Consider the following 25997-nt stretch of genomic DNA (forward strand, 5'->3'; position numbering starts at 1 on the left):
AATATAGCAAATTCAGTTGCTTTCTTTGAAGCATCCTCAGGGTTTTGATGGTTTGGGGGAGAACAGTTTGGGTTTTTGATGAGGTCGAAAAGTTTTTTGGGTCTGTTTTTAGCTGAGTCGAGGAGGAATCTGAAATGTGATGCTTTTTCATGGAAGATGTGCTTGTGGTAATTGGATCTTGCTGAGCGTAAAAGAGAGAGATTGGAGGTGGATGGAGATTGTCTCCAATATTCCTCCAAGATTCTAAGGTTTTTCCTTTCGTCATAGAGAACTTTATTGAACCAAGGTGCTGAGGAGCGACATTGTCGATTTCGGCTACAAGGATTGAGAGGCAATGGGGAGTGAGATCGTTGACATCCGCGTTAGGGTCTAGACTAGGAAATGAAAGCATAGCAGAAGCACACAGAGTCTCAAGATCGATGTTTTTAGTGTTGCGGAACCAGTTAGAAGCCCTTTTAGGTTGGCGGAGAGTTATAATGTGCGAGAGGTGAAAACGGAAGGGAATGAGGAAATGGTCTGACCAGTCTACAAGGATAGGGGGAGCAATGGTAAGCTAGTCTGGTTTAGAAATAACAAGGTGCAGAATTGAGCCCTTGGCGTGTGTAATTTCCGAGCAGTGTTGGACAAGTCGTTAGCTGAGAGAAAGGTTGCAAGCTTGTTGGCAGCCGAGTCTTCCACGGAGCCCCAGTGGAGATTGAAGTCACCTACGAAGATCTGCCTGTCGCTTTGTGAATATTGGTCACTAATGAAGTTGGTGAGTTCCTCCATGAAGGAAGAGCAGTTACCAGGTGGGTGATAGATGGCATGGAACCTGAAGGGTGAGCCGTGATGAACTTGAAGTTCTAGGGATAGGCATTCGAATGTGCGGAAGAAGATGGTGGGAAAGGCTTTAATTTGAAGGGAGTTTCTGAAGATAATCGCAACACCTCCCCCGATCTTGTCTGTTCTGTCGTTTCTGAGGATAGAGTAGTCTGTAGGTATCAGAAGATCAAACAAAGTGTGAGAGGAGTCATTAAACCAGGTCTCAGTGAGAAAGAGCATGTCGAGATTGTGGTGTATGATAGTGTCAGAGATTTCCAGTTTGTGTTTGGTTGCAGATCTGCAGTTGTGGAGCATACAATGTAGCTCTGGCGCAACTGTTTTGGTGATTGGAGTGTTTGGGCTGATAAGGGGGATGGGATTAGATTCTTGAATGAGGGTGCTCCTTGAGAGGGAGGCTGGTAAGTTCTGACGGAAGAGATAGTCTGAATGGTGAATTGAGTAGAATTGTTAGGAGAGGAGAGTGGAGGGGGATTGACGTTGGTAGTCTTGTAGCTAGCCAGTAAGTTGGTGGTGTCTGTGGAGGACAGACAGTGGTTGGCTTTATTGGGGCGCGGGGGCAGGGAACTCCTCGGGAGGTTATTAGGGGAGGGTGATATCTTAGCACTTAAGAGTGAGATTAACGCTTCAAGCTGGGAAATGGAAGAGATGAGAGAATCAAGTTTAGTTTCCAGGGATAGGTGGGCTGAGTACGGAATGTTGGGTGGCTCAATGGTTAAGGGAGGGAGTGGAGTAGGCGAAGGAGGGGCAGGGGGATATGGGGACCGGGGAGAGTGTTGGGGTGCGAGGGTCAAAGGTGGGGGAGGGAGTGAAGTAGGCGAAGGAGGCCAGGTGGATGAGGGGGACTGGGGAGAGTGTTGGGGTGGAAGGGTCGAAGGTGGGGAGAGATGGTGGTAGAAAGGAGTGGATGGAGTTACGGTGATACTTTTACTGGTGTTGAGCAGAGGTGAAGAATAGAGATCATAAGTAGGAGGAGAAAATTGAGAAGTAGAAAGGAAGGGCGAGAGGTGGAGGGGGAGAGGAGGGGGGTTAAGGGAAGGCCAGGGATACGGTAAGATGAGAGGAGAAGGGGCTGGTACAGGGAGGGGAGGGAAGGAGGTCAATGGAAGGAATGGGGAGAAGAGAGAGGGTGCAGGCCAGGTACCATGGCTATGAAAGGTGAATGTAGGGGACAGGCACCAGGCAGAGTTGGGGAGGTTGGGCTAAATGGCAGTTGTGGGAGGAGTGAGGGACTGTGAGGTCAAAGGGAGGGAAGAGGGCGGAAATTACCAAGAGGGGAAACAGGGTTGTGAAGCATAGGAGGAGGATGGACTGTAAGGTCAGAGGGAGGGAAGAGGATGGAATTACAAAGAGGGGAGGCAGGGATATGAGGCAAAGGAGGGGGTGTAGGTTGCAGAGAGATTGGAGGTGTAAAAACAGAATTGAAGGTACGAGGGAAGGGGAAGAGCGGAAAGGGATGCGGAGAAAGGGGGAGGAAAGGGGAAGGGTAAGGCGAGTTTGATCGGTAGATCAGGTTGTAAAAAAGGTGGATTAAGGTGGGGGAAATGGGTAGGAATAGGGTAGTTAAGGGGCGGGAGATGGGAATGGAGTATTGGGGAGATGCAGACTGGGGAGGGGAAGCTAGAGGTAAAAGCAGGCGAGGTAAGGGGGATCAAGTTGGGAAGGGGGAAGAATGGGAGGGGAGGGAGCCAAGAGAATGAGGAGGTTAAGGATAGACCTGTGACTGGGCCTCCGTGCGGGACTGAAGCTTGTGCATCATGTGACCATTTCACATGAGCAGCTGAAACGACCGAGGAGCTGCAATGCAAAGCCTTGAATGTCATCCAAAAGAAAACAGTAATATGCCCTGGGAACAAGCATGATGTCCTGAGACCGGAAAGGATTTTAAATAAAATTGCATACATTGTATTGATTACCTTGTGAATACAGGTGGGAAATAAAGCATGGGAAAGTAAATTAAGGGGAGGGAACATGGAACAATGAGCTTAAAGAAAAGTATTAAACTTAGCATGGCGTGATGATCATCTCCCCTTTTCCTGTCCAATCAGAGTTAGGAGTTTTGTAAATTCTAAACATTTAGGGGTGGTACATGCCATTAGAAAGGTACAATTGAGGTAGTTTAGTTAGATTAGTTACCACAGAGAGACGGAGAATGCTGAGAGACCGAGATGCTGTCCGAAAATTAAGAAAATACTGAAGAAAATCCAAATCCAGACTTAGAACTTTTGAGCCAATTAATTAGAAGAACATCGCAGAGGAATCGAGGAGGCACATAATAGAGGAGATGGCAGAAGAATCAAGCAGGAAGTAGTGTCAGTGAGGGGTGCGGCACAGGCGTCGTATCTAGAAGAGGTCATCTATCCCTGTCCTGAATCCTGTCCTGAGCCTTTGTCGCCTGATCTGTCCCAGGCCAAGGGGTTGGTTTCCACACCATACTAGCTAAATATAATTCTGTGTAGTATGTCAATGTGCTGTTCTCTCTTTTTCCTCCTTATTCGGGTACTGTCATCATAATAACTTTGTTTAAAGATTATTCTGATTGAATCACGTCCTTTTTTCCTCCTCTTGTCAAAGAAGGTGTTCTAACTGTATTTTGGTTCTTGGTTCACCTGAATTTATTAGATAAACAATTTAACCTCTCCCGAGTCTGTGGTTATTTTATAAAGGTTTATTGTATGTACATTTTCATCTATATAGTTAACTAAAAGGTCCATTTGACCAGAGAAAATACATTGAATCGAGAAGTTGGTAAGAAATAATTAGATAAAAATCATCTTACGGGTATTAGCACAATAAATTGACCCCAGCGGTTTTACTAGCCTACATGAGTGTGTTTATGGGCCCAAGTGAATGTATAGTAAGTAAGTACCTGAGGTTGGTAACCCGCTGGATCAGGTTTTCTGGTAGCAGAGCTATGGTTTAATTTATTAACTAGTTAGGTGAAAACTTTGAATTTGAATTATTGGTTATGTATTATCTTACCCGTTTGTACTTGTTTTATGTTGTCTGAAATTCCCGGGAATATTGAATAGCGGGTGGTGAATGGAAACCACACTGCAGTGAGGTTGCTCGTTTGCTAAAGGTAGCGCTGAAGGGCTATGTAAGGCTGACAGTGCTGAATTAGGGATTATTTTGTGTAAAAGTGAGAGTGATTGATAGCAAAGAGTTCGCTGGTGAAACTTTGGTCCTATATCACCTAGGAAAGGGCTGTACTGAAGGAGTAGCAGGTTCATCGGTGCTTGAGTGAAGAGTAAGCGGAAGAGTTTTACTCGCAGTGTGTGAAAAGTAAGCGGAATAGTTTTACTCACAGTAAATGTGAATCGACTTTCTGATTTTATCAAAGAAAACAGAGTAGCGAATGTTTCTATGTTGTAATTTAATGAATTTGTATGAAAGTTGAAAGAAAAAAGTAAGTTTTGTGTTACCTTGCAAAGGAGGGGTCAGTTAAGGGTGCTGCACTGACCGTCACAAAGGGCCGCACTGGGATTGGTTGGAACAGCGGGCTTGTGACTGACGCGAAATTGTAAAGGAGGGGTCAGTAGTAAAAAGCGATACTGACATTACAGAAAAGCTGCGCTAGTATTGGCTAAGCATATAGTGTGAAATAGAATTTGATTGGTCGAAAGAATAAAAAACCGCACTGGTATTGGTCAAACATTAGAGTAAAAGTGAAGATTTGATTTGGCTAGCAAAGATAGACGGCTACAATAATAATTGACAGTGGGTTTTGTATCTGGAGACACAATCCAACATTGATAGGGAATCGGCCTGACAGAAGGTATTTAGGTTTTGCCAGAGAACAATATATAAAAGGATCGATACCTAAAATGTACGGAAAAAAAAGAAAGATGACATTTATGCAGAAAATTAAAAATTATTTTAAAAAGGATAAATCTGTTAAGACTAGAGAGGGAATTCTTATCCCTCCCCCGAAAACGCCGACATCATACATGATGATGGAGAGAGGCTATCATAATTGTGTATGGTTGGAGAATTGGATAGAATATACAAAAGAGGATGGAGTGTTAGCTTTTTCCAGAACACGGCACATTTAATGGGAGAATTCTGCATAACCTGATATTAAAATGAATGAATTAGAGCCCCGACCGAGATTAAACCATATGAAGTTTTAGAGGAATGGGAGGACTGAAGCATTTGAGCGCGATAGATCCAGAAATAGCAGAAACCTTAGTGGAGTTTATCCCAAGCTAAAGCAAGAAACTCGAGATAGTCAGATGAAACAATGGAGACAAGCGATGGTAGCTGCAGGATTATATCCTCTACTAATGGCAGAGGAACAGTCAGGAGGCAAGTGCACAGAGAAGACCCAAACATTTAACGATGCGAGGTAGTGGAGAATCGGAAGATGATTTTTTTGAGGACATTTTAATGAAAAAACCCTCCACCTTACCAAGAGGGACCGAGTAGAACTACTCCTAGTGCTCAGGTCTTGGGAACACCATTAGTTCCCCAAGTTATGCATGACCCAACAAATGGAAGGGCACTTCAGGAAAAAGAAAGAGAGGCAATAAACAAGAATAGAGAGTAATTGATACAGAAAATAACCCAATTGAGTACTCATCCTGAAGCACTAACCATACCAGTGACTATAGGTCGGGTGGTTCCATTGTATGGAGATAAGACAACCGCTCACAAACTCCCAGTCATGTCCACACCTACAATTGAACCCAGATAAGAGAACTTAATTATTGATGATCAAGGCAGCGAATGTGAGTCGGTAATCTCATTAATGGATTTACCGATAAGAGGTCAGATAAATGAAACCCTGAGAAGAGTTACACCTAGTTGTTCGAAGGAAGTACAAATAGAAACAGCCACCGGAGTTAAGAATGCCACAATTGTATCCCCAGAAGAAATAGAAAGATGGGCACAGACAATAGACAAGCCGAAACAGCCAATGAAAATCCTAGATATCTACAAATTGAAAGTGGAACTGGAAGAAATGATAGCTGGGAATGTGGGATTAGACAGGTTAAATACTTACAGTGAAGAAGAGTTATTGTTTATCTGCAGAAGTATCACCAGAAATACCAGAATATTCCATGAGAAATTGACAGATTTAGCTTCTGAAATGGGAGTTGAAATAGGCAAATCCAAAGTATTACAGAAGCCATACAGAGCAGAATTCAGTGATAAGGACCTGGAAAATATGAATATGTCTGGAAGAAATTACAGGTTAAAAGAATTAATGACCATTTTACAAAAATGGGGTGACTTGGACAAATGGAAAGCTAGATGGATGCGGAAAAAGGAAGAAGCACGTGCCAATCGAACTGCTTCTGAATTTGTGATGAAAGAAACAGGAAAGGTAGAAAGATTATGTCCTATGAGGGAGGTACCAGGAGGAGGATATGTACATGTACCTTGGACCAGACAGGATATTTTATCCTTTACAAATGATTTCCCCGAAGTTAACAGAAAAGCCAGTTGAGTGGTATCGGCAAGTGAAAGTTTCTAAAGTGCTGTTAAAGGATTTGGATGGTTTGTTTGACATTGTGGTACCTACTGATTTATGGACAGAATGTAAAATTACTGTTGATTGGCCTAGTGATGAATACCAGAGAGATGAGAAAACAGGAGCTCCTTCAGAAGAGGTAATGAAGAAATATCACCAGGTGATCACTTTCTTGAAAGGGAAAATTCCTCTGAAAGAAACAGATTGGGTAAAAATAGACAGAACAACCCAGGACAGAGATGAGTCCGTACATACCTATTATGAACGCTTACTGCAGGTATTTAAGCAGTATAGCGGGTTTGAGAACATTAGAGATAAAAACATGAGACATTTTGTGTATCGATTTGTGACAGGATTAAAACCAGAAATTGGAGACATGATTCGTCAACACATGTTGTGTTGGCAAGCGAGGCTCATAGACGATATTTTCAAATACGCAAAGTATTGCGCAGATGAGATTGACAATAAACGAAAGAAATTGAAGGAAAAGGTAATGTGGGCACAAGTGAAAATAGCAGAACAGCAGGAACTCCAACTAAACAGCCAGATAGGAAATCAAGGAAAGGGGCAAGGCCAAAATGAAAATAATAGGGGAAAACAGAAGGGACGAATGAGTAGAGAGGAGATGAAAAAAATGTTTCCTTGTCATGGGTGCGGAAAAATTGGGGCATTGGAAAAACGAGTGTAAAATTATCCAGAGCAATAATGGCCCAAATCTAAATTTAAATCCACAGACGCAGAATGAGGTGATAATGAATCAACCGCAGCAGGTTGTAAATCTGCAGAATCAGTTGACCCCTGCCCCAGTGCCAAATTTTGTGAACCAGGCCAAGTACAGTGCGGACACTGGATTTCAAGGAGGAAGTGGTAAGAAAAATTCTGTAACCTCGCAGTTTCTTTTACAGGACCCTTATTTCGATGACAGCGACTAATGAGGGTGCCTGAGGGGGAGGAGAAGGAGTGCGTACTTGGCGCATCCTTAACGGTAGATCAGTCAGGTCTATATGTTGATGGTAAAGTAGAAGGAAAGGATATTACCTTCTTATTGGACACTGGTGCTACCCGTTCTACTGTGAGAACATCAGACATTCCAAACCTACCGCTCTCGGGAAAAGCGATCCAAGTAGTGGGCGTTTCCAATAAACAGATTAGAACCTCTATTACAGAACCCATGGAGGTACGCATTGGCAATTTTAGGGAAATGCACAAATTTGTGGTGTGTGACTCCAGACCTGTAAATTTATTAGGAAGAGATCTACTGTGCAAAATGAATTGCACAATATTTTGCACAACGGACGGTGTTGCAATTCAAACGCCCATATGAAGACGGAGTCTACAAATTCATGTTAGCTAAACAAGGCACAGAGATAGACGAGATGTATTCTATGATGACCAAAGATGACTTACCAGACAAGGTCAAAACAACAGTAAATCCAGATGTGTGGGATTTTACAGGGAAAGATGTAGGGTTAATGGCAAATGTAGACCCAGTAAAAGTAACCGTAAAGGAAGGTGCAGATTACCTAAACACTCGACAATACAAGATAAGTCCTGAAGTTAAAGCTGGTGTTGCACCAGAAATTGATCGAATGATTGAACAAGGCATTCTAAAAGAAATAATGAGTAGTCCCTGTAATTCACCTATAATTGGCATAAAAAACCTAAGAGAAAATATAGGATAGTTCAGGACCTGGGAAAGATTAATAAAATTGTTGTGCCTTGTTGCCCTGTAGTGCCCAACCCAGCCGTGATTCTGTACCAGATACCAAGGAAGGCAGAATGGTTTACCGTAATCGATCTATGCCATGCCTTTTTCTCTATCCCATTACAACGAGACAGCAAATATATTTTCTCCTTTAAATTTGAGGACCGTATTTTAGTTTGGAATTGTGTTCCTCACGGGTACACTGAAAGTCCTTCAATTTTCAATCAGATACTGAAAAAGTGCCTAGAAACCTTAGTGTTGCCCAGGGAGTCAGTATTAGTGCAGTATATTGACGACTTACTAGTCTCATCCAAAACAAGAGATGACTGTGTTGCTGATTCGATTGCCTAGTTGAACCATTTGGCTGAAAGTGGGCATAAAGTGTCCCCAGAAAAATTACAGTTTTGCCAAACCGGAGTCAAATATCTTGGACACCAAATAGAACGTGGAGTGAGGAGAGTGACTTCTGAGAGAACAGAAATAATAAGACAAATGAAATTGCCGCAAACCCAGAGAGAAATCAGACTGTTCCTTGGAGTTGTGGGATACTGTAGGCAGTGGATTGTAGGGTTTTCCTTACTGGCCAAACACCTAATACAAATGACTAAGAAACAAGCAAAAGATCCAATAGAATGGGATGATGAAAGTATGGAAGCATTTGTGAAGTTACGAAAATGTCTATGTGAAGCCCCAGCTTTAGGAATGCCAGATTACTCAAAAGAATTCGCACTGTTTTGTTGTGAGAGGAATAGTTGTGCACTCTCGGTTTTAACTAAGAGACATGGCTTGATGCGGCGACCGGTGGCATATTTTTCTGCTACTTTGGACCCTGTGGCCTCAGCCGTTACCTGGTTGTTTAAAAGCAGTAGCTGCAGCCTGTACAAGTCTAGAGCAAAGTGAGTCAATTGTGATGGGACATCCAGTAAAAGTGCACGTCCCACATTCAGTGGAGATTTTATTAACAAGAACTCAAACTCACTATCTCACTCCTAGTCGGCTGACTAAATGTGAAAGAATCATCTTAGGTGCTGAAAACGTGGCGATAGTCAGGTGTATAGTGTTGAACCCTGCCACCTTGTTACCAGACGCCTATAGAGAAGAAGTGAGGGATGAAGTCGAACACGATAGTCTGGAGTGACTGAACTTTGTACTAAGCCCCGTCCAGACACACAGGAAGAACCCTTGAAAAATGTGGAACATGAGCTGTTTGTAGATGGCTCGTGTATGCGCCATGAGGAGGGAAGGATGAGTGCTGCTTACGCTGTATGTACATTGGCTGGAATAGTTGAAGCACCCTATTTGCCAGGAGTCAAATCTGCACAAGTAGCCGAATTGGTGGCTTTGATTAAAGCATGCAAAATTGGGAAAAAATTGGAAAGTAACCATTTTTACTGATGGTCAGTATGGTTACAGGGTTGTGCATGATTTTGGCCAACTTTGGATGCAGAGGGATTTCTTAAAAGAATTGCTTGAAGCAATACAATTGCCAAAAGAAGTGGCAGTGGTCAAGTGTGCTGCACATCAGTCAGGAAATGACTATGTGACAGCTGGTAACAGGTCTGCTGACCAAGATTTGAGAATCTAGATTTGAATGAAGAAATAATTGCAGAACAGATTATCGAAGAAGTGAGACCAACCTGAAAATTTCCTAAAGGAATTTTGAATTCCACAAGTAAATCGAAAAGTAAAGAAGAGAAATCTTCTTAACCCAAAATGGCTGATGATAGAGCTGTTGGAAACCCGAAACGAGATTGTGTACAAAAATGTTGTAGAATATGCATATCCATTATATTTTTAGTACTCATAGTTTGGTTAATAACTTACAATAGCCATTCCATATTTGATGGTTACAAAAGAAGGGAATAACACAGAAACGAATACGAAAGTAGCTAACATTAAGGGAAATAGGGTAGCATTAGAAGCACCAGATGAGAATAAGACAAAAGGAGACAAAGTAGATCTAGAAGCACCAGAGGAGTTAGATGTACCCCCACACTGTGACAGATAATGACACTGCTTTAAATGTATTTACAAAGTTGCTAGTGCAGTACGTGGACACTATGGTAGTTAGTGAATGTTATGTGTGTATGAAAATTACCAGTATCCGTAGCAGAAGGTGTGACATATCATCATATACCATTAACATATGGTATCTCTTGTAGTGTTTTAGCAAGTTTGTTTTATAGAACAGGGAAATTACAATATTATTATTCTAATGTAGATGTGATTTTTCCGAGGTTCTTATGTGAAAGAGCATGAACCCAGTTATTAGTACTAAAGACGCACAGTTTATGGGTAGAATATTTTCTAACCATGAAAACAATAGATAAAGCCAAAGCACACAAGCACAATTTTAACATGTAAATTACAAAAATAATAAAATATATTTCTTGAATTTAGTTGAGCAAAGGAGACAGGACTTTCAGAGAAGGGCTTCTGAACCGAAACCACAGATACCCCAATGGCTGAGAAAGATGAAATTTATAAAACTGGCACGACTCATGCTGCTATGTCCTTGGACTTTGAAAAGAAAGGGAAGATCTGCCTCCATAGATTAAAGACTGAATATAACAATGTATTTATTGGTTCCAGTGAATGTGAACATAATGTCCTAGTTATTGGGGGATGGGGACTAAAAGGTGGGAACAGATCCAGTATTTCTGGAATTTATTATGTGTGTGGCAATAAAACATGTTTCAGGTTGCCTGATCATTGGTACGGGAGTTGCTATTTTGGAATAGTGTTCCCAAAGGTGTACCATGTGAAAGAATCACTGGAAGCAATGAAGACGCAAAGGAACTAACAGGTATAAAAAGAGCTAGTTTTTCTGAAATAGTAGGTGACATTTTTAGTGCATTGATAGCTTCAGTGGGAGTAATTCTGCATTCATGAAAAATGTGTCAGCTATCTACAGTAGTAGATCAGTTATCTACTAACACTGCTGGAGGATTCTTGATGATCAATACAGAAATGGTTGCGATGAGATCTATGGTTTTGCAAAATCGACTTGCTCTTGATATATTATTGGCAAAAGAGGGCGGAGTCTGTAAAATACTGAAGGCGCAACATTCTTGCACCTACATACCCGATAAAAGCGTTGAAATTGGAAGATATATTAAAAACATTACGAAATTGGAAGAAGACTTCAAACCACTGGAAGTTGACAGTGTATGGAAAAAATTAACAAATAGTATTACTACAATAAGGAGCTGGTTTTCTAACATAGGTAAGAGCATAATAGGTCAAATAATACTGCCAATCTTAGGGATAACATTATTAGTCTTACCAGTAATGACATGGTTCAAATGTTGCAAGAAAAGAAAAAGGCATGAAGTAAATGAAAAGAGAAAGAAAAGAAAGCATGAAGAGATACAACTTGAAGAAATGAAAGGAAATATATATAAAAGAATGAAGGGTTTACAGTACAGAAATGAAAAGAAAGGGAATGAAAAGGTTGAAGAAGAAATTGAGATGTGCTAAAGTTGGCATCTGATTTGGTGATGGAAATTTAGTGATGGCATAAAATGCCATCAGAGAGGGGATTGATGGAGCAAGGACTCGTATAAAAGAGACTTGCTCAGAAGCAATCCTCTCAAATAACTTGTAATACTGTAACAGTTGTGTTAGTAAATACTAATAAACCACCAGAAAATCCGTACACTGAAGCTTGAGGGAAGCTTGCATATGTGTATTACTAACAAGTAACCCGTGTGTCTCTAAAATGGCTGCTAAACGCGGGATTCTGCAGTGCGCATGCGCCTACTGCATCTACGCACTATGACATACTATCGCTTGGAGGGAAATCTTTGCAGCTGCGCAGTTGCCCTTAAAATGGCCGCTTGAAACTCACATGATAATGTGCATGCTTTGCTGAAACTAAACCATGTAACTTTACTAAAATACTAATGCGAAAGATTTATATAAGTTAATGGGAATAGAGTAGAGATAAGTGGTATACAGTGAAATCATTTATTTTTTATTTTAATACTCTCTTTCTTTGACCTCTCTATTAGTTCGTATTTGGGCCTCCCATGCGGGACTGAAGCTTGCGCATCATGTGACCATTTCACATGCGCAGTTGAAACGACCCCGGAGCTGCAATGCAAAGCCTTGAATGTCATCCAAAAGAAAACAGTAATATGCCCTGGGAAGAAGCATGATGTCCTGAGAACGGAAAGGATTTTTAATAAAATTGCATACATTGTATTGATTAACTTGTGAATATGGGTGGGAAATAAAGCAAATTAAGGGGAGGGAACATAGAACAATGAGCTTAAAGATTAAGGGGAGGGAACATAGAACAATGAGCTTAAAGAAAAGTATTAAACTTAGCATGGTGTGATGATCATCTCCCTTTTCCGGTCCAATCAGAGTTAGGAGTTTTGTAAATTTGAAACATTTAGGGTGGTACATGCCATTAGAAAGGTATAATAGAGGTAGTTTAGTTAGATTAGTTACCACAGAGAGACGGAGAATGCTGAGAGACCAAGATGCTGTCCGAAAATTAAGAAAATACTGAAGAAAATCCAAATCCAGACTTAGAACTTTTGAGCCAATTAATTGGAAGAACATCGCGGAAGAATTGAGGAGGCACATAAATAGAGGAGATCGCGGAAGAATCGAGGAGGAATTAGTGTCACAGAGGGGTGCGGCACAGGCGTGGTATCTAGAAGAGATCATCTATCCTGTCCTGAATCCTGTACTGAGCCTTTGTCGCCTGATCTGTCCCAGGGGACCCTTCCAATTCCTTGGCCAAGGGGTTGTTTTTCACACCATACTAGATAAATATAATTCTGTTTAGTATGTCAATGTGCTGTTCTCTCTTTTTCCTCCTTATTCAGGTACTGTCATCGTAATAACTTTGTTTAAAGATTATTCTGATTGAATCACGTCCTTTTTTCCTCCTCTTGTCAAAGACAGTGTTCTAACTGTATTTTGATTCTTGGTTCACTTGAATCTGTTAGATAAACAATTTAAACTCTACCGAGTCTGTGGTTATTTTATAAAGGTTTATTGTATGTAAATTTTCATCTATATAGTTAACTAAAAGGTCCATTGACCTGAGGAAAATATATTGGATCGAGAAGTTGGTAAGAAATAATTACATAAAAATCATCTTACGGGTATTAGCACAATAAATTGACCCCAGCAGTATTTACTAGCCTACATGAATGAGTGTGTTTATGGGCCCAAGTGAATGTATAGTAAGTAAGTAATTACCTAAGGTTGGTAACCCGCTGGATCATTTTTCTGACAGATGACGTCATGTGAAAGATATCACCTTTTCAAGAGGAGATCGAGTGCTTGTCACAAAACTGAGAAGAAGAACGTCTGATGCTCCTTTTGAGGCTGAACCCTTTACCATCACTAACCAAAGGTCACATGGTGAATGCCCGGCGTCCTCTAATTTTTGACATTCGGCCCATCCCTCACCGAACATCAATGTCCATGAAGAGAGCGGATCCCAACAGACTGTTGGTTGATGACTCCTTGTCTGCTGATGATTCCACCTCACCTGTGCAGATCACTGACACTTCGACTGCTAGTTCCCAATTTCCAGTGACCCACCAGGACTTGTGATTCAGGTGCCCATGCAATTAATTAAAGTATTATAATTGCCTGTATATCTGTGATCATATATAGTTTATTCATGTGTTTATTAATGTATTTACTTATTGATGTATCTATTTGAAAAGTTGTAACTTTTTAATTAACAAAGCTGGAGATGTAGTGTCTTGTAAATACAAGAACGCTGGAACTCTTTTGGGTACCATTGTACACCATAGGTCTGTGAAGTAAGCGTTAGAGAGACAAGTTGAAGACAGGCTTAGAATGTTGAGTTCTGCTTACACGCAGCAGAATAAAGAGGTTTAAAAATAATCTCCATGTGTGGCGTGGTTATTGGCGAGAGCCTGAGCTGGCAGTACGCTACCATAGCCCTTCACATCCAACTGAAGAGGCCCAAGCAGATTGGACGAGCAATGGGGGTGCCTAAAACTGTGTCTGTACCATTGTCAAGCGAGTCTGAGATGTGACTGACCACTCAAATACCTGGCTCTCCAGTTTTATGTAATGGAAAAGGAAGCCGCATTACAGCCAAGTTTCAGTCGCCGCTCTATATCTTTCTTTAGAGAAGACATCCATGGGTGGTGCTTTTCAAGTGTCTCACTTTTGTGGAAGTCTGAATGCTTTCATGCCATGCATAAATGACTTCCAAAATCAAAGTAAATAGTTAATTGACGTGTCCAAAGAATCCTTCTTTATTTTTATGTTTTTCAATTCTAAGGGATTAAGACAAGGCCAATAGGGTGTGCAGGAGTCCCAGGCTGGGCACAAGGAGCAGAGTGATCGATTTAGGAGACACTGAAGGAAAATACCTACATACCTGCCAGTTCAAAATACTTTTGAGTACTACACAGGATGTTATAAAGTACAATTATAGCCCTTAGTCAGGGGCTCTACAGCTGGTTAATGTTCCTCTCCCTGAATCACAGGATGAGTTGTAGGTGAGGCCCTACAATGAGGGAAAGTGTTTTTTACCAACAGCTATAGTAAGAGGCAGAAGGGTTTATAATTCAATTAGAGCATTGCTCTCAACGAGGGTATAGTTTGCTAGTTTGAACAGGAAAGAAAGGAAAGGCAAATATTGGACTGTTAGAGCGGGCCTTCTTTACCAGCCGCTATAGTCTCTCTGCTGCTCCAGTGCTTCAATGGATCTCTCAAAATCCCAATCTTCTAATTTAAACAAAATACAATCTAGAGATATCTTTCACTTCCTGGGGGGGGGGGGGGTACTATTAGCATTTATTTGGGATGTTTGTGGACTTGAAACATCAGCCCAGCCTTTGAATAGACATGTCAATAGGGAGCCTTTGTACAAAAGGAGAATTAAATGCATTCAATGGCTTCAAAGAATGGATCCAGGCAGAAATGGAAATTATAAAGAAAGGACAACCTAGAGGAGAGCTTCAGAATCAAGTTCACTTGTTGCTGGAATGACAAACTTGAAGATTCAGGAGATGTTTTCCTACCTGAAGGCAAGATTTCGGATGAAGGGAAATAATGGATGGTTCATAGCAGTTAAATTACTTCATACGATAAAAGGTATACTGTGTTGGTTGGATCCATATTTAATGTAAACAGAGCCGAAGCACAACTTCTCAATGAGACTGAGCATCTAGTTTACCGTAAGGCCCTTACGTTGTATATTAATACCGGATAAGGCGTAAACAGTGTTGCTGCACAGTCCCGGTTTTACAATATGTGTGGTCATTTCAAAACTGCCAAGATTTTTTCCAAAGAACATCTGGAGAAATGTGGACAGGGCAATGGTTGAAAGTAATAAAATATGCAAAACTCAGATGCAGTAACTCGGAGTCCTTACACTAGCCCTCTATCTGGCCAGCACAGAACAGAATCAGATGGGAATACTGGCTCTAGAAAAACCCAGTTATAATGTTGATATTTCTGTATGCAGTAATAGTATCTCTATAAAACTACAGTTATAATATTGATGTTTCTGTATGCAGTAATACTGCCTCTAGAACACCACACAGTTATAATATTGATGTTTCTGTATGCAGCAATACTGCCTCTTAAAAACCACAGTTATAATATTGATGTTTCTGTATGCAGCAATACTGCCTCTAGAAACACAGTTAATATATTGATGTTTATGTATGCAGTAATACTGCCTCTTAAAAACCACAGTTATAATATTGATACTTCCATATGCAGCGATACTGCCTCTAGAAACACACTTATTATATTGATGTTTCTGTATGCAGCAATACTGCCTCTTAAAAACCACAGTTATAATATTGATGTTTCTGTATGCAGCGATACTGCCTCTAGAAACACACTTATTATATTGATGTTTCTGTATGCAGCAATACTGCCTCTTAAAAACCACAGTTATAATATTGATGTTTCTGTATGCAGCAATACTGCCTCTAGAAACACAGTTATTATATTGATGTTTCTGTATGCAGCAATACTGCCTCTTAAAAACCACAGTTATAATATTGATGTTTCTGTATGCAGCAATACTGCCTCTAGAAACACAGTTAATATATTGATGTTTCTGTATGCAGTAATACTGCCTCTTAAAAACCACAGTTATAATATTGATATGTCTGTATGCAGTAATACTGCCTCTAGAAACACAGTTAATATATTGATGTTTCTGTATGCAGTAATACTACCTCTTAAAAACCACAGTTATAATATTGATATGTCTGTATGCAGTAATACTGCCTCTAGAAACACAGTTAATATATTGATGTTTCTGTATGCAGTAATACTGCCTCTTAAAAACCACAGTTATAATATTGATATGTCTGTATGCAGTAATACTGCCTCTAGAAACACAGTTAATATATTGATGTTTCTGTATGCAGTAATACTGCCTCTTAAAAACCACAGTTATAATATTGATGTTTCTGTATGCAGTAATACTGCCTCTAGAAACACAGTTAATATATTGATGTTTCTGTATGCAGTAATACTACCTCTTAAAAACCACAGTTATAATATTGATACTTCCATATGCAGCGATACTGCCTCTAGAAACACACTTATTATATTGATGTTTCTGTATGCAGTAATACTGCCTCTTAAAAACCACAGTTATAATATTGATATGTCTGTATGCAGTAATACTGCCTCTAGAAAACCACACAGTTATAATATTGATATGTCTGTATGCAGTAATACTGCCTCTTAAAAACAACACAGTTATAATATTGATTCTTCCGTATGCAGTAATACTGCTATAGAAAATCACAGAGTTATAATGTTGATGTTTCTGTATGCAGTAATACGGCCTCTAGAAACACAGTTATTATATTGATACTTCCATATGCAGCAATACTGCCTCTAGAAACACACAGTAGGATTCTGACTTAGGGCCCGATTTATATTTTGACAGGCAACAAGCATGTGGATAGATCAGCTTCTACCAGGGATTTGTGGGAGAAGACTTTCATGCTAATTTGGCGAGCCAGACTGCATTTTGAGATATCTGAGTGTTCTGCAATTGCTGAAAGAGAAGCCCATGGCTGGTGTCCCTCAGCAGTGGTCACTCCTTACCTTCCGGAGTGGCTAAAGCATCTGTCCTCATCTGCAGTGTGTTGGCGGATCCTGGGTTGGTGCTGCTGATGGTCGCCACCAAGGCCAGTGTTGGGGAAGGGCTGGTGCCACCAAGCACCACAACTGAAACAATAAGTACAGTACATGACCACCCACCTAACTTTACAACCCTTCAAGACATTACTGGGGCAGGCGAAGTGTGCGGTATCTGTCTATCAAACAAACTGGTTTCTTTCAGGAAAATCCCACTAAATATTTATAAACATGGACATAGACACATAAATAAGTAACAAGATAAAATGTGTTCCCTGACACCATATACTAAACGTTACAGTTAATGGGCCCGATTCACAGAACTAACTTAAGACAAAATCCTAAACTTACTACCATTTTGGTATTCACAGAAGGCACTTACTCATTTTGGTATTCACAGAAGGCACTTACTCATTTCGGTATTTACAGAAGTTAGGAGTCCTAACTTTAGGACTCCTAAATACCTTCTGTGAATACCGAAAGTCTTAAAATTAGGATTTTTCTCAGTTTAGTAGTAGTATAGTTAGGACTCCTAACTTTAGGACTCCTAAATGCCTTCTGTGAATACCGAAAGTCTTAAAATTAGGATTTTTCTCAATTTAGTAGTCCTAAATTTAGGACTCCTAACTTTAGGACTCCTAAATGCCTTCTGTGAATACCGAAAACCTTAAAATTAGGATTTTTCTCAGTTTAGTAGTTGTAAAGTTAGGAGTCCTAACCTTAGGACTCCTAAACTGAGAAAAATCCTAATTTTAGGGCTTTCGGTATTCACAGAAGGCATTTAGGAGTCCTAAAGTTAGGAGTCCTAACTATACTACTACTAAACTGAGAAAAATCCAAATTTTAAGACTTTCGGTATTCACAGAAGGCATTTAGGAGTCCTAAAGTTAGGACTCCTAACTTCTGTGAATACCGAAATGAGTAAGTGCCTTCTGTGAATACCAAAATGAGTAAGTGCCTTCTGTGAATACCAAAATGGTAGTAAGTTTAGGATTTTGTCTTAAGTTAGTTCTGTGAATCGGGCCCCAAATTCCTACATTAGTAAAGCACATATTTCCATTCATTAGCCACCAGTCAATAGGGGGATGTGGGGGTAAAAGGCAAAATAAGGGTCATTTAGGTAAACAGGGTAGCCATGAACTGACATGATTCCTGCCTCTGTCCCACACTGTGCAGCTCCTGTGTATGGGTCAGCTCTTTCTAAATTTAAGTGAATGGGAAGAAGTGCCAGGATGTGAGGCCTCAATCATGAGGTACGCCAATTGTTACTGATGAAATGTCTGATAGTCATTGGTTAGTTTTGAGTCACTGAGTTCTATTGTGAAGGAATGAAGAAACCAGTTTAAACCGGGACCCATTAACCCCTTTCTATTTTCGAGGAGATCAATCAAGCTGTCAAGTTTGACCATATCAAACTGAGGAAAGATCAAGAATTAGTAGAGAGGATTCTTTCTGATCAAGAAATCTTAGGGCATTATCAACTATGTGCGTCTGAGCCATTTCAGTGCTATGACCAGCTCTGAAGCCAGACTGGCACTGATCTAGAAGTTGGAATTGTTCAATGTGGTTGCAGAGTTGCAGGTGTACACGTTTCTTCAGAGTTGGGATGTTGAAGATTGGGCGAAAATTGTTGGGGTCAGACTGGGCAGCATTTTTTTTTTTTAAATAAGAGTAACCTGTCTTATCTTTAAGCTATCAGGGACCATGCCGAGAGAGAGAGAAAAAGAGAGAGAGAGAGAGAGAGATGCTTTGATAGTCGTAGTCCATAAAGGGAGTAGGGAAGATCTAAGCTCTTTCACATGCTTAGCAGGCAGAGGATCATTAAAATGGTCAGAGGGTTTTATAGATGTCATCATTGTGAGTATGTTGTTTTTGTCGGGGGATTTTAAAGGAAGGCTTAGTAGCCTTATTTACCGAGTTGTCTTATTGTTTGTGGTATACCCAGTATGAGGAGAGCTGCCCAGGAGCTGCACCGGGGGTGACACTGGGCGGGTCCAGGCTAAGAAAACGCTGAGAAGCAAGTTGAAATTCCAATTCGGTCTTCCTTGTCTTATTGAGGAAATGTGCAGAGAACTCATCACCATAAGGAAGTGTCTCCTTGTCAACCGAGTGGTGTTGAGAATGGCAAGTTGCTTGTTGTTTGATGATTTCAAAACGTTTTTAGGTCTGTTTTTGGCATTATCTAGTTGTGATCTGGAGTATTCTGCTTTTGATCTTCTGACATGTTTGTTGTAGGAGCTTCTTAGTGCTCTCAATTGCTTGAGGTGAGAGCCACAGTGAGAGATTCTCCCGATCTCTCCGCAAGCCTTTCCTCATTTAAGCTGCCATTGTACCAGAGTTTGGACTGCCAGCTAGATATTCTTTAAAGCTGCTTCAGAGCAATCATGTCCAATATGTCTCTCATGGATTGGGTGCAATTATCGGTAAGTCCATTCAAATTCATTATGTTTATAGGAGGATGTATGATGTTGTTGCTAATAGCAGTTAGCTCAGTAGGATTAATATTTCTTAGATCTCTAGACCATTGTCTGGGTTGAAGTATTTGACCCTTTCTCGATAACACCTTTTCCAGGATAAGGAAGGAGATTAAGTAGTGATCAGACCAGTTACGAGGTGTAATGGATTCAAGTTGTATAAAGTTATCCTTGTTAATGATTAGGTCGCGAGTGGAGCCTCTATTGTGTGTTGGGCCGTTGCAAGATTGGACGAGGCTGAGGTCCATAAGAAAGACCTTGAGGATGTTAAGAATGTGGTCCTCTTAGTCATTTCAGTAACCCTCATTTTTTCTCATTGACCCATTAGTTTTCTGCACATCTTGTCTTCTTCCTCGCTCTCTTTTCTTTTTCTTTGCCTTTAGGTCCCAGCTCACCGCCTATGGTTCTCTATCTATTTGGAGCATCCCATCTTTGTCTTCTGTCACACTTTTGTTTCCTTTCAGTCTCCAGATTTCCTGTGTGTTCTCTTACAATCTGTCCCTGTCTAGCTTCCTCCAGCTTACACCACTGAACAGCTGGCCTTCCTACTCTTGAGAACCAGACTATAGAAGATTGATGTGTATTTAATGACATTGTTGTGAATTTATTTTTATATGCTATGTTGAGCACCATGGAGTATTACATATCTACACATAACAGCAGTGGCTACTCCCATTCCCACCACCATTAAGGTTTCCACCTTTCTCAGGGGAAACAGTTCCGGACATTTGTGCATGTTTTGGAGTTGAGCTAAGGACAATAGCTGGTGTTACAAAAGCACCTTGTCAACAAAACTCTCTATTCTTTTTCAACAAATGAATTCTGCATCAGTTCACTTTACAACAATGTATGCACTGTCTAGACAGCATTCCCATTATTTTGAGATCTTTTCATTTTGTATTTGTTGCTGTTAAATTTATAATTCGAAGACAAACAATACCAGATTTTAATTACTTTCCTGTATGCAGAGGGCAAGATGGCTTCTGAATTCACCAAACAGTCCAAATAATTCCAGCCAAATGCTGGAAACATTAATTCAACGAGTGCAAAACGAAATGGTTGGTTCAATCCAACAGAAAACGTTGAATGACAGGTTTATGCTTTTGTAGTAAGGTGACAATTTACAAATAATGGGAAAAATGTTTCTACATGCATTTCTAAATGAGGAATTTCAGAGCAGCTATCCTTGCCTCCATGATGCACAGGTGCCTACATTGTAAGGCATTTTCTTCTTTCGTTTTGTGCTGCAGAATGCAGCACCCATAGAAAGAGGAAACAACAAGGAGAAATAAAGATATTTCTCCTCAATACGCCTCACCCTGGGAGGCATAGCATTACGGCACATTCCCAGGTCACGTAGTAATGGTAAATCCATGGCTGGATGAGTGGGAACACCCGTGGTCCACCCATGGAATGCCTCCCTGGGGCAGAGTAACGTAACAATTTGTGCTGCGTTGCATTACTCTACATTTATCAAGCTACCCAGAGCCATGCAAGGTGGCCTTGCGTAGCTTGATAAATCTAAGTTAAGAGTTGTGTTGCTCTTGCGCCCTGTTGGGTGGCGCAAGGGTGACACAACTCTTTGATAAATTTGGCCGAGTGCCTTACCCAAAGGATCCAGATCATAAGCCAGTGTCCGGCTGCGGCTGGACCAAAGGACTGCCACTTACTTTCCTAAAACATGATTTGAGTCCATCAAATGAGATTTACAATTCTCGACCCGGAAAAGATGGTATCTTTATTTTCCAGTTTTATATAGTGCAAACTAGAACCAAATGGTGTCACAGCACTTTACACAAGAACAGTTAAAAATACTTTTAAGGGGGCGTGGCCAAGATGGCGATCTGTTAAGTTGCATGTCTCGGAGGCGCCTCGCTCCTGGCCTTCCCGCCCGTTCATTTCCCAGCTACTTACCCCAGCAAAAGTCGCCACAAGTGATGAAACGGAGAGCTACAACGGAGGGGCTTCCCAGGGTGCGGAAAGTGCGGGGCACCGGTCCCGATCAGTGCTACCAGGCGGCCCGGCGAGGGAGACAGCGGCATGAGAAAATGGCACCCAGGTCGGACGGCGACTAGTGCGGCTGCCGCGGTTGCACCCAGGGGGCCCTCAATTGTGGAGCGAGGGACACCGGCGCCTGGCGCACGCCCAGCACAAAAGGAGTGCCCCGAGCGATAATGGTGGAGCGGGCATAACCGAGAGGCGGCAGAGCTCGGGACCGGCGAACCCCCATCGCGCCTGAGCAGCCGGTAGGGAGTCTTCTGAGGCGCGCTGTGAGGGCACCGGCACATGTGATCCCCAGCGCATAGCGGTGCAGGGTCATAACCTGCTCACACCAGCCACACCAGCACCAGAAGGAGCTAACCGGCACAGAATCTGGTGAAGGTGCGAGTGGGGAGCCTGGCTCCACAGAAGGGCACCACCATCTTCAGAGCGGAGCAGAGGAGCTTCCTGAGGGCAGCGCCGACCACCGAGGCTCCATGAATACCAGCAGACTAACCGCCGCAGCAGAGGCCAGGCGAGATTGACGGTGCATAGACGGAGCTACACTGCGGGCCCCTCGTTGTTACCCTGCCGCTGAGACCACCCATGGTGGAGAGCGCAGTGGGCTGTGTGGAGGGGCCTACCACAGAGATCCTGACAGTGGGGCCTGAACTGCAGTGAGCGGCGGCAGAACCACGAGGTGAGGAGGCGCGCAGGGGGACCGGTTCAGCTGTGGATTGGAAAAGGGACTTTTACCCGGCCGGGGCCCTCGCCTGTCGGAGGCGTGCGGTTAGGCGCGGAGAAGGAGGGGACCCCAAGGGAAGACACACAGAGGGGGCTGCACCGAGGGCCCCGCAGCTCTGTCACAGAGAGCTATAGACCCGCTGTCATGACCGCCTAAAGTCGGCGGCGGGGAGGTGCCTAGCGGGGAGGCCTGCCGCAAGGATACCAAAGGAGGGACCCCGGATGTCCGTGGGACGACAGGGCCACGAGGTGAGGCTGGGAGAAAGAGGATCAGAGCGGCTGTGGAGAAGGGGGACATATATTCAGCCGGGACCTTCACCTGGGGGAGAGGAGAGGATGCAGATGATTGGCGGAGGGGCTGAGCACGGACTAGAGGGTATCCTAGTCGAAGAGAATCTACGTTGCGGTTGCTTGGGGCCCCTGAGCATTGCGGTGGAGAGAGGGTCCTTACTGGCAGCCGGAGAACTCTGGGGACCCGCTGCCCCCGAGACTGAGTACAGAGGCCTGGGGGAAGCCGGCCTAGCGGGGGCCTCACACCGCTGGCCGAAAAGGGGACCTACCTCACCTGACACCGCCAGCAGTTGCGCTATTCATGCGCTCCAAGAAAGCGACGACCACCAGGAACGTCCCCCAACTAGTGTGTGACCCAACGATGTCCTCAGTAAAGAAGAAAGGGGAGAGATCCCTGAAAGAGATGCTCACCAAAGGATCCCTATCAAGTGAGAAGGGAAGTTGAACATCCCCAACCCCAAAAGCCCACAAAGACCCAGAAGAGGGAGAGGTCCCAATCACTCGCTCCTTTCTTGAATCACTTTTCAATATCCTTCGAGAGCACTTCCAAACGCTCAAAAGCGAGGTGGCGGGCGAGGTGAAAGAGATCCGTTGTGACGTTGCAACAGTTGGGGAGAGGGTAGCAGCGCTTGAAGACCATGAGCAAACCAAAGGCGAAGAGATTGAACAACTTCAACATGAGGTGATTCGCTTGCGAGACCAACAGCTGGTCCTGCAGACCCACGTGGAGGACCTCGAAAACCGCTCACGACGGAATAACATTCGTGTCAGAGAGGTCCCTTCCAAGGCGGAAAGGTCGGACGTGACCCACTATCTTCAGGGACAGTTTCGAGACATTCTAGGTGAATCACAAGACTTTGAGATCCGCATTGACCAGGCACACCGTGTGGGCCTGCCGGGACGCTCTCCAGCCCGTCCCCCAGACATATTTGCCTTTCTCCCGGACTTTCCTCTTAAAGAACGCATACTGCGAGAGGCCCGGTTGAAACAACCCCTCCAATACCAAGGGCATTCTATAGCTCTCTACCAGGATCTAGCCTCTATCACACTACAAAGAAGAAAAGCTTTTAAAGAGGTGACCGCTCATCTGAGAGAACAAGGGGTGGCGTACTCCTGGGGCCACCCTTTTCGCCTGATATTTAAATGGAACGGCAAACTTCACCAACTTAGGTCCCTTCAAGACACTTGCAAGATACTTGGTTTGGAACAACGGACACCAGAACAGTAACCTAGCCGCACACAAAGATCATCAGGAGACGGATGGCAGAGAGTGGGACGCAGACATTCCCCCAGCCTGGAACTACGACCGGATTCTGATACTATGGCACAAGAGAGAAAGGCGGCCCTAGACGCAGTCCTGAAAGATACTGCTTCGCAGATCCACCCGTGACTATACCAAAAGGGTTGTATAGCATTGAAAGTGCACTGGCCGGGGTGGGGGGGCAGGGGGCCGGGGGCCCGAGACACTTGGACCACACACACACCACAATCTCTCTTTTCCACATGCCCCCATCCTCGTATGATGGGCAATGGATTTTGATGGAACTTTGGGGCCTTTCAGTTGGGGTTAGGGAGGGATTGGGAGGTTCTGGGTGGTTGGCATAGTGGAGGGGGGACAAGGTTTCACGTTTGCGGGTGGGGTGTCATTGGGGGTGCGGTGGGGGAGGGCATGGGGAACCGATGTGCTGTCATGGGTGGGGTCCACACACGAGCCCGGCTCACAATCGAACGACTTCAGGGCCCAAGAGCATCACCGTGGTGACAAGGGGTTCATACTCCAACAGATTCAGCAGCCTAAACTCGAACATACCTTATGACAAGCTCCACACTTCAGATACTCACCCTTAACCTGAAGGGGCTGAACAACCCCATTAAGAGGAGGGCTATCCTGTCCTATCTAGAGAACTCAGGGGCATTGGTGGGCTTTTTGCAAGAGACCCACCTCCTTCCCAAAAACTGGCACCGGATGAGGTCCCGAGCCTTTCCCCAACAATTCTACTCCTCCACATCGGATAAGAAGGCAGGGGTGGCCATACTGATTGCAAGGAACACACTATTGCATTATGATAGTTATCACCCCAAGAGCCAAAAGGACAATATCCCGTTCGGTGAGTTTTTACGCCTTAGGCGAAACTGTACGAACATCACTGACTTTGATGAGAAATCAGAGGTCATGAAGAAAAAATTTCATGCTAGAGGATATCCGAACAAAATCGTAAGGGAGGCCTACAAACGGGCACGTTACTATGATAGGCAACACCTACTCACAAATATCAAAACTACATCAAATCCACCTTTAGTTTTTGCTACACGCCATTCCATGCTGAACTCCAGAATTCGACAAGCGATATGCTCTAGTTGGCACATATTAAATGTGGAGAAATCCAAGAGAGAGGAAATAATACCTAAACCTCTATTTGCATACAAGCGTAACAAAAGCTTGAGAGACCACATAGTACATTCAAGAATGAAAAATGAGACAAACTTCCACCAAATTGATTTGGAAGGTTCTAAAAAAGTGGTGGGGAATTTCAAATGCACTATGTGCAAATCTTGCTCCATGGCCATCGAAGCAGTGACATTTACTTTCAATGGTGTCAATATTACACCCAAAACATTAAACAACTGTAAATCAACAAATGTCATTTATTTGATCATTTGTCCATGCCACAAGGGATATGTGGGAGAAACAGGGAGAGCGTTCAATGTCAGACTTACCGAGCACAAATCAGCAATTAGAACTCAGAAAACATCGGCACCCATGGTCAAACACTTCCTAGATCTGGGACACACACCAGAAGACATCAAGTGGTATATACTGGAAAAGATTTGGCCCCGCGTAGGAGAACAGATAGATAAGATCAGAAAAATGAGAGAGGTTTATTGGATGTTCATCCTTAATACAGCTACATCAGGTTTGAACCAAGAAATACCTTGGGATCAAGCAATTAAAAATAATGGATAATTGATATTTATGATGACAGTCAAGTCAGTCAAACTTATACCAGTCTTTAAGTCAGGGTTAAGAAACAGAAAAGAATAAGCAATAAAATTGACTATACTGATCTAACACATAGTGGTTCACAAGCATAATAAAGAGGTCAGTGTATATAGGATTGTAGTTGAGAAACGAGTAACCACTTTAGCTCATGAGATCCAGGCAATAACATCTTACTGTCACGGAAAGAATGGTCTCTCTCTTTAACGTCGTAAGTCTCAACGAAAAGACAAAATTTATCACTGTCTGCAACATATATCCCCTAATATCAAAGGGCATATATAAAATATAACACTTTCATAAGTTTCTAAAACAAATAAATAATTGTGGTATTTTTTGTAATCATTCAAATTGAATAAATCACAGTGATAGTGAGACTTCTATCCA

At 42.6% G+C, this 25997-nt stretch overlaps 1 protein-coding gene across 4 annotated transcripts in view; it reads right to left on the minus strand.

The window, feature by feature from the left end:
• Nucleotides 1-25997, minus strand: part of LOC146801341 (uncharacterized) — a 202521-nt gene that overhangs the window by 154005 nt on the left and 22519 nt on the right. For 2 of the 4 annotated variants that reach the window (XM_085620989.1, XM_085620990.1), the window contains exon 2: nt 17091-17213. The exons of the other annotated variants lie outside the window; for them this stretch is intronic. In XM_085620989.1, the coding sequence (XP_085477115.1) occupies nt 17091-17213 (123 nt within the window). The remainder of the gene's footprint in view (nt 1-17090; nt 17214-25997) is intronic. 4 annotated transcript variants of the gene reach the window in all.

This window comes from Triturus cristatus, chromosome 8 (assembly GCF_964204655.1).
Source record: "Triturus cristatus chromosome 8, aTriCri1.1, whole genome shotgun sequence".
In the NCBI taxonomy this organism is placed as follows: domain Eukaryota; kingdom Metazoa; phylum Chordata; class Amphibia; order Caudata; family Salamandridae; genus Triturus; species Triturus cristatus.